The sequence below is a fragment of the Papaver somniferum genome, chromosome 7, assembly GCF_003573695.1.
Source record: "Papaver somniferum cultivar HN1 chromosome 7, ASM357369v1, whole genome shotgun sequence".
NCBI lineage: Eukaryota > Viridiplantae > Streptophyta > Magnoliopsida > Ranunculales > Papaveraceae > Papaver > Papaver somniferum.
Genome location: NC_039364.1, coordinates 153,587,540 through 153,604,032, shown reverse-complemented (window position 1 = coordinate 153,604,032; position 16,493 = coordinate 153,587,540). Strand labels below are relative to the sequence as shown.

Genomic DNA, 16,493 nt, shown 5'->3' with positions numbered 1-16,493 from the left:
AGATACTATCAAAAATAGAATGAGTACCAAATCAAATAAAACCAAAAAATTGGTTAATAATATGATAGTACCAAATCCAAAAGAGAGAATATATTGTTGGAAACGACACATGATTATCGGATATGATAAGATTTTTGAAAAAAGTTTGGCTTATTTTAGGGCCAATCCGAAAGCATCTTGAGAAAATGCGATAACTTGCAAATGTTTTTGGAAATTTTGAAATATCCAAAGTTTAAATAATATATTCGGAATTAAATTAGTATTCCTTATAAAAAAAGTTTTGTACCAACAAAAATTTGAAATATGCTTGGCTACCAACAAAAATTTTGTACGATCCCGTGGAATAAGTAAGTAATTTATTTGTATTTTATTTTATTAATAATAATCAATTTTTTTTACATATTTCTTATAAAAAATATAATACCAATATAGTATTAGATAGAATTTCCGAAATGGAAAGCCATGTCAAAAATAAAGGCTAATGTAATGAGAAAATTTTCCGGAATAAAATCATTGCAGAAATGGAAACGTAGGATTTAACAAAAGATAAGATTCTTTTGAAATAATATTTTTATGATTGATAGAATGGCTGATATGCCATAATGAAATATATTTTTTATATTCAATTTTACTATATTTTTGACAATATTATAAGTAACTAATGAAATTATTCATGCCTAAAGGTGTTGAAAAGAAATTAAAATACATCATATTGGAAAATCCAAATCATTTGGAAATGATTTATGCCTGTATATATAAATTATATTAAATAATATATAAAAAAAAATCGACTGATATTTTCTTTGGAATACGAGTGAGTATCTTGAATTGATCTTCAAAAATATGACGATACATCGAAAATATATTACCAGGAATGGCAAAATTTTAATTGTGTTGATCAATATTATTAATAAAAAAATGATAATTAATTAAGTCAGAATAATACACTTTTGGTGCAAGAACGATACATCCTTAATCTTTAAAGATGCCATGAAAAATAATTTAATTTTTCGGGAATGATTCATCCAAATCAATAATGCTCTAAATAAAAATAATGGAAGAGATATAAAAAACACCATGAAACACATGATGCAATATATTATGATATTTGTTCACCGGAAACATAAGTAAACATTTTATTTTATTGATATCGATGTGCAATCAATTAATCGAATATTTCAATAGAAGAAGAACACTGATACAAAGTAAATTGCGGAAGCGACTGGATCGAAAGCATTTCTGCTCTGATACCATCTTAAATTTTGATATGTAGATCAAAACTATAATGGATATCATTGATTAGCAGACAATATTAAAAATAAATCAATGATAAAGAAATAAATCAAAACTATATCAAAATCGTAATGAAAAGAAAATATAGTTGAAATAAGAAAGACAAACGATATACATGGTTCGGTCATCTCGACCCACGTCCACGGAGAAACCCATAAGGATGATGATATATTATTGATCCAGAGATAATGTTCTTATTATAAATTTACACAAAACTCTATATATATAGAGTTTAGAAGATATAAATATCCTAGAATTGAATGAGAATAGATATATATGAATGTAAAATATTACAAAATATCTTCAAGATATTTGACTTATTCTTCTTTTCCAAAATATCTTCAAGTACGTGCCTTGATGCACGTGAAGTAACTTGATTCACATGAGTATACGCGTCATATTCCAACACAGAATAAGAAAGGATTGTCTCCTTTGCTTTCTAGTCAATTGTACAAGGTAATGTCACAATGAGGGACCAGTTAGTTTAGGATGGTCCCTGATACCTAGTAATGAGAAACTTATGACACTAGGCATCATCCCTCACCCTTCCAATACCTTAAATCTGTTCATAAAGACTCTCTTCCCGAACCACTACCCAACTCTCTTCATGGTCAAGGATTTGCATACTTCACCTCTACTGAGACAGCCCACAACAAGAGCGAAGTTGTTCAAATATGTTGCGTCTTATGTGATATGTTATAGATATGCAATAATGGTAATAATATTGGTAAAACCAGGGCTGTCTGTTAATGAAGCCCATCTCTCATGTGGACACTTACAGACTTCATGTCCAAGTGTTGAAGCCTTAGTCAAGGATACACTTGTACCCATTTTTTTGACTGATGCTACCGCGCCTGCATCTTTTTAAAGGCTTCTGTTGTATAACTGTCAAATTCAGGTAACTCTTTAGTATGATTCGTATATAAAACTATGTTGATACTACTTGAGCTTTATCCATATGCAAGGAGCACTTATTCATGAATTTGTATGTAGGTAAGGTTGTGATGCTTCAATACTACTCAACTGTGAACGCAGAAACTTTGGTTCAAAGATGATTTCCTCAAAAAACTTCATGATAAGAAACCGCGACTCAATTGGGTTGATAAAATTGGTTCTGGAGTTAAGAGTGTCCAAGACTAGTCTCTTGTGCTGATATTATTGCTTAAGCCCCTAATGAGTCGGTAAGCCTTCAGTGAAGGACCTCATATTCAAGTTCCTCTTGGAAGGAAAGACTCAACAAGTTCAAGTTATAAACAAGCCGATTTTAGTCTACCTTCACCATAAGTGAGTGTGGATCGGATGCTTCAAATCTAACTGAATGAATCTTAGTCATTTTGAGTAGATATAAGAGTTCATAGTCTGCTTTATGGGTTGAGCTATGTTTATGAGTTGAATCGTGATTTTTTTCTTCTTCTAGGAGCACATACATTAGGGGTTGGACACTGTGTGAACATTGCGGACAGAATCCCAAACACACCAACAGCAACCCCGCCTCTGCTAACGATATGTAGGAAAAAGGTTATAAAGTTATACTAAAGATAGATGCAATGCCCAACTAAGTTCCTCTAACAAACCTTACATTTATTCCTAGTGATATAACTCCTCAAAACTTTGATAATAAGTACTACAGAGATATCGTTTATAACAGAGGTTTATTTGGTATCGGCTCGAGCATCTCAAAGGATCCAAGAATATCACTGGTTGCTAAGTCGTTCGCTGATGATCAAAACTACTTTTTTCAAGTCTTTGCTATTAGAATATCAGCCTATAATCATGCTTTGTAATTCCTTATTAGTTGTAATCATTGCTTATGTGAACATGCTTAATACCTTATGTTGATATGTAGTTTTATGCATGCTCTATGGTCACATATTCTACAATTGAAAACACCTGACATGAAGTAGATAGGAAGTATAAGTGCATACCTTAGATTTAGAAAAACAGTAGAAAGAAAAACTTGTAGGTAGACACTTCCAATCCTATCTTCTCTTATTCTTTGATGATGGAAAAAATTTCTTTATAAACAAGAGCTAGAATGGAGTCCACCTCATGCTAGGAAACACATGTGTCATTCAACCTTCCATCAAGAGTTGAAAAACAACCTCACATAGCATTGTTATAACTAGTATGCCATTCCAAATAGAATAAGAGATACTTATCATTATGTACCCTTAACATACATGATTAGGGTTAGTACAAATCCAGCTTATAGGAATACAAATCATGTTTTGTTGCAAAACCAACATAGAGACTAACATCTCCCACTTTGGGCAGCAACAAAACCTTTTAAGTTTTAGAAAATTTTACAAAATAGACTTGGATTAGTCAAAGTAAAAAACTGTAGGTGGCCAACCTTTTAAGAAAAATAATCCTAATCAGTGAGTATACATTCATGTATTACTTTATCCTCAAGGTTAATAATACGCTATAATTCGACTATGAAGACCCTAACACCATTTATAAGATGCACAGACCATTTCCATAATCAGAAATCTAGACGGACAATCATTCTTGAGTTAATCTTTATTGACATACATTCCGTAAGGACAGTAACCTTTATAACCTCAACATATATCTCTTTATGCCTCATAGAAGAGACTTCTTCATGATTTCAAACGAGGTTTGCCAATGCTTCATTTCCAGAGACTACAACATATTTTTGATCTCAAAGAGATTTTCCAATTTATTTCATGAGACTACAACATTCTTCTGATCTCAATAGAGATCTGCCAATGTCCTTCTTGAGACTACATCATTCCTTTTTTATGATCTCAGTAAATACTAAGCATAAAGACAGTTAAAACAAGACATGATGATATGCAAACATAGGTATTTGATTATACACAATCAACATACATGTTTCGGTCATACAACTAAGACATATCAACAACATCCATAGAAGTTACATGCCCTTTAAATACCTTAGGGATCAAACCTTTAGTCATAGGATCTGCTATCATATGTTCAGTCGGAACATAAGAAATGTCAATTTTTCGATTCTTGATCTTATGCTTTACTAAGAAAAACTTGACATCTATATGTTTCGCTCTGCTTGTTCCTCGACTGTCTGTTGCAAAACTAATCGCAGATTGGTTGTCACAATAGAATTTCATAAGTCTAGATATTGAATCTATAACTAAAAGACCTTTCATAAAATTTCTTAACCAAACGGCTTGAGTTGTTGCTTCATAGAAAGCAATATATTCTGCCTCCATTGTGGACTGAGCTTCAATGGATTGCATGACACTTCTCCATGAAACAACACATTTAGCTAGCATAAACACATAGCCAGATGTGGATTTTAGCTTATCCGAGCCTATGAAATCGGAATCTGAAAAGCATTCAGCTTCCAATTCATTTGATCTCTTGTACACAAGTTGAAAATGCTTAGTTCTCTGCAAATATCTAAGCACTTTCTTCACTGCTTCCCAATGCAATTAGATGGATTGTGTTGGTAACGTCCCAACACACCAACAACGAAAGCAATGTCTGGACGGGTACAAATCATGGCATACATCAGACTACCAACAGCTGATGCATACTTCTTAGAATCTACTCGACTCCTTTCCAGATCTGATTTAGAACATTGCAATCGGGTAATAATTTCACCCTTCACGATAGGTGTTTCACCCGGTTCACAATTCTGCATTTCAAACCTCTTGAGTATATTTTTAATGTAGGCTTCTTGAGATAAACCTAACAGACCCTTGTTTCTGTCTCGATGTATCTTAATAGCAAGAACATAAGAAGCTTCTCCCAAGTCTTTCATTTCAAAATTAGATGAAAGAAAGTGTCTAGTGTCATGCAACATATGAATATTGTTTCTAGCGAGCAGAATATCATCAACATACAAAATTAGAATGATAAACTTTCTCCCACTAGATTTCATATATATACATCTGTCAGCTTCATTCTCAAAAAAACCGTAAGACGACACTACTTGGTCGAATTTCAGATACCACTGATGGGAGGCTTGCTTTAATCCATATATAGATTTCTTTAAGCAACATACCTTACCTTCTTGACCTTTAGATGTAAAACCTTCTGGTTGTTCCATGTATATCTTTTTATCAAGATCACCATTCAAAAAGGTCGTTTTCACATCTATTTGATATAATTCTAGGTTAAAATGGGCCACCATCGCCATGATAATTCTAAAGTAATCTTTCTTTGAAACTGGAGAGAAAGTTTCTTCATAATCAACCCCTTCTTCTTGAGTAAATCCCTTAGATACAAGCCTAGCCTTGTGCCTTTCGATACTCCCATCAGCATTCTGTTTGATTTTGAAAATCCATTTACAACCAATTGTTGTTGCACCTTCAGGAAGATCTACCAAATCCCATACGCCATTCTTGTCCATTGATTCCAGTTCTTCATATGTGGCAGGAATCCAAAAATGAGAGTTCTTTCCATTCACTACTTGTGAATATGTCAATGATTCTTCCAAATCATCGACATTTTTATTTGATTCTACCATAAAGGTAGTAAAACCGGGTTTAACGACGGGTTTTCTTGGTCTAGTAGATCTACGAAGAACCATTTACTCCTTTTCATTGGCTCTAGATGATTCTGGAATGTCAGCCGTTGATTCTTTTCGAACTTCAGTTGTAATTAGGTCAGTTGGATTCTCTTCTTCAAACACAATTTGGCGAGATTCACTCCCACTGATTTGATCCTCCTCCAGAAACTTAGCATTATTGGTTTCAACAATCTCAACAGGCCTAGAAGGACAATAAAACCTATAGCCCTTTGATCTGTTTGGGTAGCCAACAAAGAAACAAATTGTAGTGCGCGTATCAAGATATTTTTCAGCAGGATTGAATATCCTAGCTTCCGCTGCACAACCCCAAACATGAAGATGATTTAAACTAGGTTTTCTACCTGTCCAAAGCTCATAAGAAGTCTCAGTAACTGATTTACTGGGTACACGATTTAGAATGTATACCGCTATCTTTAAAGCTTCTCTCTAAAAGGATTCAGGTAATGTAGAGTTACTTAACATAGTGCGAATCATATATTTGTATGTTCTGTTACGTCTCTCAGCAAACCCATTTTGTTCTGATGATACGTGAGTAGTAAACTGAGGTACAATACCATGTTCTCGCAGAAATTCAATAAGTTTTCCGTGAGATTCACCACAGAAATCAGATTTTCCATAATACTCTCCTCTCCTATCTGATCCCAAAACTTTAATTTTCTTCTCAAGTTGGTTTTCAACTTCTGCCTTGTAGGTTTGGAAGACTTCTAAAGCATCTGATCTTTCACGAATAAGATAAGCATACCCATAACACGAATAATCATCTATAAATGTGATGAAGTATATCTGTCCACCTCTAGAAGCAACCGTAAAAGGACCACAAATATTTGTATGCACAATCTGAAGTAAGCCTTGACTTCTAATAGCTGTTTTCTTTCTTGATTTAATAAACTTTCCTTTAATACATGATACACATGTACTGAAATCTGAAAAATCTAGCCGCGGTAGCATATTTTGCCTTACAAGCCTTTGCATTCGATCTTTATATATGTGCCATAAACGCTGATGCCACAACAAAGAAGAATTCTCTGAGTTTAAGATTCTTTTGACACCCTTAGAAGTATCAACATTCATACGAGATGTTGAATTCACAGATTTAATATCAGCATTCATCTTAAAAAGATTATCTTCATTCGGCCCAAAACCAACCAGTTTAGAGTTATGAAACATACTAAAACAACCACCACCAATGGAAAAAGTAAATCCCTTAGAGTCGAGTCTACCAACTGATATCAAATATTTTCTTATAGTAGGTACATAAAATACATCAAAAAGATCCAAAAAATTCCCGTTATCCAGAGGTAGACGCACGTTTCCAATAGCTTTAACTTCCACTCCTTGAGCATTTGGCATGTATAGACACCACCTCTTTACTTAGATTCCTCTGGCTTGTGAACGCCTGCAAGGAATTAGCAACATGAATGGTATCTGCGGTGTCTAACCACCAAGTATTTAAAGGAGTACTAACAAGATTAATCTCAAAGCACATCATATGAAAATCAGTACCTTGTTGTTTCTTTTTCAGCCAATTCTTATACTTAAAACAGTCCTTCTTCATGTGGTCTGTCTTCTTACAGAAACGACACTTAAATTGGAACTTCTTACCATCCTTGTTAACTTCTGGCTCATTGTTGGTGTTTCCTTTTTCTGTTCTTGTGGTTTCTTATTCTTTCCAGATTTCTTGAAATTTTTCTTGCTAGGACCAGCAATAGTAAAATGTGCATACTCTTTAGTTTCACGTCGCTCCCTTTCCGCTTCTTGCACACAATGAGCGATCAATTCATTTACATTCCATTTTTTGTCACAAGTGTTATAGCTGACCTTGAAAGTCTCGAACTGCTTAGGAAGTGAATTAACTGCAAGTTGTACTAGAAAATCATCATTTAGATTCATATCCAGACCCCATAATTTGTATACCAGATCTGCCATTTGAAGGATGTGATCTCGAACACTACCTTCACCATTATACCGCATTGAAGTCAGTTGACCCATATGAGTACCAATCATAGACTTCGCTGAACTCATAAATTGTGACCGAATAACTTCCATCAGCTCTTTAGCAGTATCTTTTATAGGAATTCCACCTCGAATAGCATCAGGAATTGAACCTCGAATGATCATTATGCTCATTCTGTTTGCCTTCTCTCATTTATGGAAATCTATCTTTTCATTTCTAGTAGAAGTACCGACAAGCATTTATGGTTTAGGTTCTCTTAGAGCTATGTCATATTCCAAGTATCCAAGGACTATATCAAGGTTTGACTTCCATTTGAAGTAATTCGTGCCATTAAGAGGCTCAAAACCAGCCAAAAAAACCTTGAACTTGTATATGATTCATTGTAGCTGAAAAATGCATGTATTCCATATGAATGATATATATGTATTTAAACATAAAACATTCTTAAACATCATGATAACAACATGTTGATTTCAGACTTGATACAACCACAACTCCACCTTTGGGTAAACTTGTGATGTACCAAAGTCTAAACAAAAACAAGGCTAATCAGCTTATACATAGTACTCAACGGATCCTTTAAACCTTTGGGTCGTAAAGACCTATCATTTACTATGTATAAATAGATTACCTTGCTCTATTACAGATGTGACAAGCATGATTAACCTTTGGGTATCGTCATACAAACAACATCTGAAACACAATTTTACATAGTCCTTTCATAACGAAAATATGTAGCTTTTATCTGCTCCCAAAGTATCACTTTGGCGACACATAGAAACGATAAAAGTTACATCAAGACTACTACAAGGCTTCAAATAATTCTTTAGATCTGCCTTGTAACATGGTGACAATAAAACACATATCTTACATGATTTGAATCTAAGGATTTCGTATCTAAACTAATATGTGAATTGCTGAAATTTCGTAACAGTCACCATAATATGTGAATCAAGTTCTGTAGAATATGTAATACCTAAGGCTCTGATACCAATGTTAGAATATCAGCCTATAATCATGCTTTGCAATTCCTTATTAGCTGTAATCATTGTTTATGTGAACATGCTTAATACCTTATGCTGATATGTAGTTCTATGCATGCTCTATGGTCACATATTCTACAATTGAAAACACTTGACATGAAGTAGATAGGAAGTATAAGTGCATACCTTAGATTTAGCAAAACAGTAGAAAGAAAAACTTGTAGGTAGACACTTCCAATCGTATCTTTTCTTATTCTTTGATGATGAAAAAAATTTCTTTATAAACAAAAGCTAGAATGGAGTCCACCTCATGTTAGGAAAGACATGTGTCATTCAACCTTCCATCAAGAGTTGAAAAACAACCTCACATAGCATTGTTATAACTAGTATGCCATTCCAAATAGAATAAGAGATACTCATCATTATGTACCCTTAACATACATGATTAGGATTAGTACTAATCCAGCTTATAGGAATACAAATCATGTTTTGTTGCTAAACCAACATAGAGACTAACATTTGCTTCTGCATTTGTGAAGCTTTCATCGACAGATGTACTTGCAGGAAATTTGGGTCACATTAGGAATGATGTTGGGGAGGTTACTCAATCTCAAAAAAAAAAAAAATCTTTGCTCCATTGGATCACCAAGCTTTTTTTCTTCTAAAAGCGCAAGGTTACTCGATCTCAAGAAATTCATTCTCTAATGGTCCTCGGGACTTTAACAGCGGAAAAATAGAAGAAGCTATTGTTTATGTGGCCGATTTAGCTGAAGCTAAAGAGAATGACGAATATGGATGAGTTTGAAGTTGTTATATTGATAAGCTATTACCACTTTTGACTACATATATTCTAATACTAGGTATACGTTTGGCTTGTTAGCAAGTACTTTTGGTCTATGGTTGCGTCTTGAGTCTTGACAATAACCCATATGATGTAATACAATGGGACGATGGCAATGTCTCGCAAGAGCAGAGCACAAATGTCAAGGAACTTTCTCACAAGAGCTGCATTACCCAAGGGATAAACACTCAGGGCCAATGCTCATCTTGTCCACCATGTGAATGGCCTATTTGGAAGTTCAAATTCGTTTGTGCGGTATCAATGTCTGGTGAATCATTTCTTCCAGTATCATGTACAAATATTCTACTGCAGTTGCGCCTACATAGACCTAGACCTATCTTGCTAGTCATGCGGTCAATGTTAAAACACCATGTCCCAAATCGATGGGGTTTCTACCTGAGTGTAATAAACTAGTAGTGAATAAAATGTTAGCTTGAATTGAGTCTTCTACCTATAACTTTAAAAAAGTTGGAGACCAAACTTTTTTTTTCCTCCTAAAAACATTTGAATTTGGAGTTACAGCTTTTGTTGGGTTTATGTTCTGGACCCAATCCGAAGAACCCCACAGAAACCGTTTTATCAGTTAAGAAAAAGACCCACAGCAGTCACAACACATGGATAAGTCCATATCATTATCCAAAACAACTAACCATTATCATTTTCGTTTCCATCTTTTCTCTCTTTCCTCAAAGACAATTATTTTCAGAAACAATCCTATCACGTTCCTCTCTCTCCATCACACTCTTCCACGTGCTTTATCTCTTTCTTTCCAAGAGGGAGAAGAAGATGACACGGTGAACATGCTGCTAAATCATAGTTTCTCTTTACGTTACACCAACCTTATATAATACTCTATAACATCATCTTGGAATATCTTGATTTTTGATTGTACGCCATCTATTTGATTGAATATAAGACTAAAGACTATAACCAAAAAGAATATGAAAAAGATGATCAAAATCACTTCTCTAGAAATTGCTCAATTACAATTAATTAACAAACATTACATAGAATTATCAGGAAAACAATGAGAAAGAATCAAAAATATGAATTGAATTGAATTAAACTGAAATTAGAACAGATCGACGATCATAAACTACAACAATGTGATTTCTCTCTTCTCTATCTCTCTGCTCTGAAGAATTAATTACGTTAGCAATGCTTCTTTATTCCGTTCATTTACAAAAAAAAGTGCCAAAAACAACCTCTTCTCTTAATCACCTAAAAGAAAAAGGTATAAAACGGCAATGAATCGTTGCGGTGGGGTGTAAGTTGTGTGTTGTGAGAATATTACACTGACGAAGTTTCCTTCTTTTATCCTCTGTCATCACTTCTTTTTTGTACCTTTCTTTTCCTTTTTTTTACAAAAACAACAATAATAACAAATGATCAGACAATTTCGACACCTTCTACCTCGTCTCTAGCGCCTTATCTATCTACTGTCTTGTTTTAAGTCTTGAGGAGAAGGCAAGTCCCAGTTAGTTGCTTGACTTGCTGTTTCGCTTGCTGTTGAGACCAATACGCGTGGGCAGCTAATACCCTGTCTAAAAGTTCTTGAGGGACTGGTTCTCCCCTCCTTTGTTGTGGAGATATTCTTGCCGTGTGAACCAGTGTTTTCCATTTATCCTGTGAAACCATTAAATGAAATAAAATCAGTATTCCAGTCCAATTATATTCGTCAAGGATTATATAAACAAAACTGCTTTTGTCAGTTGATACAGATCCCCAAAACACGAAATTTATATATTCTAGCACAGAATAGTTATCAGTCTTGTCGTCTGCCTGAATTAAAAAAATCATCGGATGTTCCTCGAGATCTCGACGACTGTCAGCTGGATAACCTCTGACAAAGCTAATATACTCATACTACAAAGCTAATAACCTCTGGGAAGTGGATGCTTTCTTGACACCAGCATATCATTAAAAGTAAACATATATTAGCAAGACTTGGTTTTATTCTAGATTATTAAGTGGACAGAGATTCTAACTGAGGGATAAATAGGTGACGTTATCTATCATATTAGCGCAGAAAGTGGGAGATATAAAGTAATCCCAACTGCAGTTTCCGCATGTGATTAGAATAATTAACAAATATGATGTCATGTTAGGACTGTAATAATAGAGATTCGACCCAAGAAGTTTCATAATTTATGGATAAGGCATACACCACCTGCAAAATTTACCATAGAATAAAACTAAGACATGGATATAGCATAAGTAAGACGTATACTGATATCAAGTGGAATAAGATTCTTAAGTAGGTAGCTTATTTTGTAAGGCATTTAAAATTCTGCTTAGACAAGAAATATTTCTAAGTTTGAATTGTCCAACTTAATCATCAAATTAAATACGTAACCGGCTTTACCATATTTGACTGTATATACCACCGAAACAGCTATAATCAAACAATATAGAACTGAAGTAAATATCTAGTGGAATTGGCATAGAATTAAAAAATTACCTTTAAATCCACATATGTGCGGTGTTTTGCGTTGTCAAAAGCACGTAACTTCACATCACGCCATCTGGGAAAAAAGAAAATTGACCATTAGAATGTCAGACAGGGCATAAAACTCTTTGATCTTACTCCAGAAAATAAAATAGTAGATACACACCTTCCTGTTCCAAGCTTCTCCACGGCATGGACAAGTGCTTCTACCTCATGAACAGAGAAGGGTCTCCTAATACGGCGCTGAACAAGATCTGACCGCCTAGATTTCCTGTGCAATGGAACCACAGCCAACGCATCTACACTCATTGAAGGATGGGGGACCAGGGCTCTGGAATCCGGCATGGTTTTGTCAATAGACATGTCAGTTGGAGAGAGAACAGAATCATGATCACTTTCTACACAGTTGGTCAAATTGGTCAACGGAGTATCTGGTGATGCATCAGAAAGTCCGGCATCTATGCCAGGACTAAGTGGGTACCTGAAATAATATGGATGAAATCAAATGAATTGGTGTTTGTGACAATAAAACCGACCAATTCTAGTTCTGCTGATGCATCAAGGAAGCAATAACTAATACATACATGATTAATACAAATTAAGGTATATCGTAATCACCTAGTCAGCAGCTGAGGCACATCAGATTGAACCAGATACGGAGGATCTTTGGGGGAGAAATGTGAACCATTTGTAGGGTTTGGCTCCAGAGCAAAACCCAAACCATCCAGCTTATCATCGTCACAGATTCCAGTCTGGAGCAATGTTTTGCTGTCATCCCGAATCTTTTTTCCTTGATAGAGCACACCAACATGCAGTCCTTCTCCAATTATAGCAGCTACAGCTTCCATCACTGACCTCTGAGAAAAATTTCATTCCACAAGAATAGATAATTAGATAGGACCAATTGTGGAAAGTCATTTACTATTTTCGAAAGAAATCAATTATGGCATACCTTAAGTGAACCAACAGTTGCGGTTTCTGGAATCTCAATAAACAGCTCTGGTACCCTGAAGGATTTGATACTAAGCTTCACTGAATAAGGAAACGGAGTGAATATAAGAACCTTCATATGTCAAAAGAGCACGAGAGCATCAATCAGTTATAAAATATCTTACCATGAGCATCCTTTGATTGAGAGGAAGACTCGTGACCAGCAGCTGAAGATGAAGATACCCCATTTCCTGCAAAATCAAGGTACCTAATTTAGAACACTTTGTGGAAATACATGAATATCAAAAAGATCAGCATTCAATACTTTATCATGCAAATATAGAGACAGACCTCCATGAGTTGTTGAAAATAAACTATTGGTGTTTCCGTTCTTCCCGTTCTTTGACGAATTGGAAATAACTTCGCTGCTAACCCCTCCGTCAGATGTTGAAACTGCTCTTTTATCGAGCTTCCTCCTCTTCAAAGTATTCCTTAGAGATCTTTGCCGTGTATAAAAGACTTTCTCGTTGTGGGAGATGGGCTTGATATAGCCATCTAGAAAAATCAGTCAAAACACAGATTTAGTATTGGGGGGAGAACATTCAGACAAAAATTACGTGTAAAAACATATAAGAAACCAAGCGATAATGTGTAGTAGCCAATGTTACTAAACCGCAGGGTAGCTTACTTGTATTAGAAAGTTCTCCCTCCAACTTCGGTGCTACTTCCCAATATTTCGATTCCAAAACCTTTTTTATCTTCCGATCTTCTAGACGTGGTGGGGTCCTAGAAGACTTTAAAGGAGTGGTGCTAGGTTGTGTACACCCAGAAGAGTTATCGTCATCATCTCTACTAACTAACTTTACATTACCCCGACAACCAGGGAAAGGACCTGAAGATGGATGTATTCCAATGCTACTGTCTGAGCTGACAAGTGCAGGAGGTTTTGTATCCAATTCAAGCATGTTATTGAAAATGCAAGTTTCAGGCACAATTTCATTCCTATCCTCAGCATTTACAGACTTATCGCAATTAACCATAAGGGAAGCAGGATCTGACACCACATGAGAAAATTCATCCAAACATTTGTTCTGATTAGGCTTTGAGACCAAACTAGTCTCTCCGCTGCTTCCCTGATCACAAGATTCTACCTTAAGAGGTTTTTCTTCATCTCGCTGTTCCAGTTTAACATTATCTTTGCCAACGGTGGCCTGCATTGTCGTTCCAATTCCACCCGATACATTACTATGAGCGGGAGAAGCTTCTCTCTCCTGTAACAACTTTCCAGCTACAGTAGCCAGCAATTCAAAAGCACCCATTTGAGTGTCCTCGAGTTTTCGTTTAAGAGAACTCCTCCCCTGCACCAGATAAAACTAGAAGTTCAGATAATTGGAAAGGAACCAGAAAAGTAAAATGCACAGTTAGTTGAATAAAGTTAGAAGATTACCCTAGCAGATCTACAACCACGAGGCACCTGATAGCCATTGAATCCATAATCTAATCTTTTCTGAAAGACCATATTTTACAAGTATTGTGCACCGGATAAAACAATTGAACGAGAATTAACAACTGGCGACCATTTTCACTGTGTAAAGTTTGAAATCACGTAAACTAATTAATTGACACCCCTCGTGTTGCTTGATGTAGCTGATCCAGAGAGTTAAACCCTGAACAGATGAAAAAAAAAACATAAATCAGATGATTTCACATTTTCAGTTACATATTCAGCCTGTGTCTAAGAACATAATTGAACTACTGACAAGCAAACTCGAGACGACCAAATTAAATGAAACACTATCAAAAAAGGAAAGTTACACAAAATCTAAACCACATTCCGATTCAGGAAGGCTCAAGCTGGAAAAAAAAAACGATAAAAGGTTCGAAATTGATTGCATACTAACCTTTTATGCAATCAAAAGATAAGGAAACAATAAAAGTGTAATAAGAAAACAATCCAAAGTGAAAGAACAGCCAAGAAAATTACAGATCAGAATTAGATACCGATTGGGTAAAACTTCTGTTTCAGTGAATTATACCGGATCAGATGATCTCTAGACAAATATTATGAACCCAAGATACATAGACAAAGAAGGAGATTCTGAAAACAACTCTTCTCTAAAAATTGAATAAATTTCTTTTGCAATTGGACAGTTAGAAAAATATAAAAATCTTGACTGAGTATGCGAAACCATTTCCAATTTGGCTATAATAAAGAGGAAACATAATTCATTGCTTTTGGACAATAAAAACATGAGAATTCAGAAGAAGCTGATGATTGCTCTTACATGTAACGAATTTCGAATTTTCTTCACTGTAACAAATCCGAAACGCCTTTTTCTTTATCTGTGATTTCTGCAAATTGTCAAAAAAAAACTCAAGCGGATTAACTATTGAAGATAAACATCAATATCAACATGATGTTGTATAAGAAATCAAGGAATTCGAGAGGAAAAAAAAACAATATTAATATTATAAATGCCAAAATATACACAAACAAAAAAATAAAAGAAACAAATCCCAACCACCATGATAGAAGTTGATCAACCACAGAAAAATCAGAGAATTGATATATGTTTTGTAAAATTCGATCAGATCTCAATCACACCGTAAAATTCACGGTAATGAGATCAAATTTTCGACAAAACTAGAAGAAAATAACAAATTACGATCAAAATTTTCAAACAAAATGAAATCAAACAGGGAAAAACAAATCTACATACAAACAAACAAAACAAAAACTCTAACCACGATAAGAAATGAAAAAAGAAATGATTACAGCGATCAAATAAACCCAGAATTGTCTTTTCTAGACAAAAACAATCAAAATCTCTAAAACCTCACCTCCAAAAACCCAGAATTACACAATGTTTCTCAACAATCTAACGAAATTCGAGGCTGAAGCTGTATAATTCAATCAGAATTCTGTTGATCTCAACCAATTCAGAGAATTGCTAATGAGATTGAAGAGATCTTAACAATTCCGTAATCCTTTCTTACACGCAAACTTGTATCTAACTTTCTCTCTCTAAAAACTCTAAATTCTTGAGTTTTTTTTTTTTTTTCCTGATCGCCAAAACCCTCTGAAAACCACCACCTTTGCTTAAACCCCCAGTTCTTATACCTTTGACCCCATGTAACCGGACTAATAGGTTAAAGCCCCCACAGGTTACCGATAATTACAGGTTACCAAATAAAAACCACTTAGACCTGTTCCTCATTTTTGGTGATCCACTTCTCACATTAACCAATTAGATTTTTTACACGTGGATTTCATTTTTACCGGCTTTTTCTGAACTTTCTCACGTACTTGGTTTAAGAGAAGAAAACGTTTCCACAAAACCCATTTCTGAAACTAACCCTGCATTTCAGAAATTTTCGGCTATGAGAATTGTACACTACGAATATTGTTTGAATTTTTTTCTTTTTCCTATTATTAGGAAAACAACCAAATTTCTAAAACAAGAAATCTGTTTGTTTTTCTCTTTTTCCCATTTTTTTCTTTT

The 16,493-nt window shown here is 34.8% G+C and overlaps 2 protein-coding genes across 2 annotated transcripts; both read right to left on the bottom strand.

Moving 5' to 3' along the window:
• Window positions 1–7,384: 7,384 nt before the first annotated feature.
• On the bottom strand, window positions 7,385–7,951 carry LOC113295393. Its single transcript, XM_026543731.1, has one exon. The coding sequence runs from the start codon at window positions 7,949–7,951 to the stop codon at window positions 7,385–7,387; it is 567 nt and encodes a 188-aa protein (XP_026399516.1).
• Window positions 7,952–10,646: 2,695 nt separating this feature from the next.
• LOC113298801 (telomere repeat-binding protein 5-like) lies at window positions 10,647–16,057 on the bottom strand. The gene is made up of 11 exons (XM_026547633.1): window positions 15,832–16,057; window positions 15,276–15,342; window positions 14,438–14,657; window positions 13,679–14,348; window positions 13,342–13,545; window positions 13,176–13,241; window positions 13,013–13,092; window positions 12,679–12,917; window positions 12,227–12,541; window positions 12,073–12,136; window positions 10,647–11,237 (listed from the first exon to the last, which is right to left on the bottom strand). The coding sequence occupies exons 3-11, from the start codon at window positions 14,507–14,509 to the stop codon at window positions 11,061–11,063; spliced, it is 1,887 nt and encodes a 628-aa protein (XP_026403418.1). The 5' UTR covers window positions 14,510–14,657; window positions 15,276–15,342; window positions 15,832–16,057; the 3' UTR covers window positions 10,647–11,060.
• Between the last annotated feature and the right edge of the window lie 436 nt (window positions 16,058–16,493).

Bases quoted from the DNA above. Each gene is read 5' to 3' on its own strand.
- LOC113295393 (XM_026543731.1), bottom strand. From the start codon at position 7,951: ATGATCATTCGAGGTTCAATTCCTGATGCTATTCGAGGTGGAATTCCT.
- LOC113298801 (XM_026547633.1), bottom strand. From the start codon at position 14,509: ATGGTCTTTCAGAAAAGATTAGATTATGGATTCAATGGCTATCAGGTG. The intron at 13,242-13,341 runs GTCTGTCTCTAT...TTGATTTTGCAG, and splicing joins ATTTTCAACAACTCATGGAG to GAAATGGGGTATCTTCATCT. The intron at 12,918-13,012 runs GTATGCCATAAT...AATTTTTCTCAG, and splicing joins CAACTGTTGGTTCACTTAAG to AGGTCAGTGATGGAAGCTGT.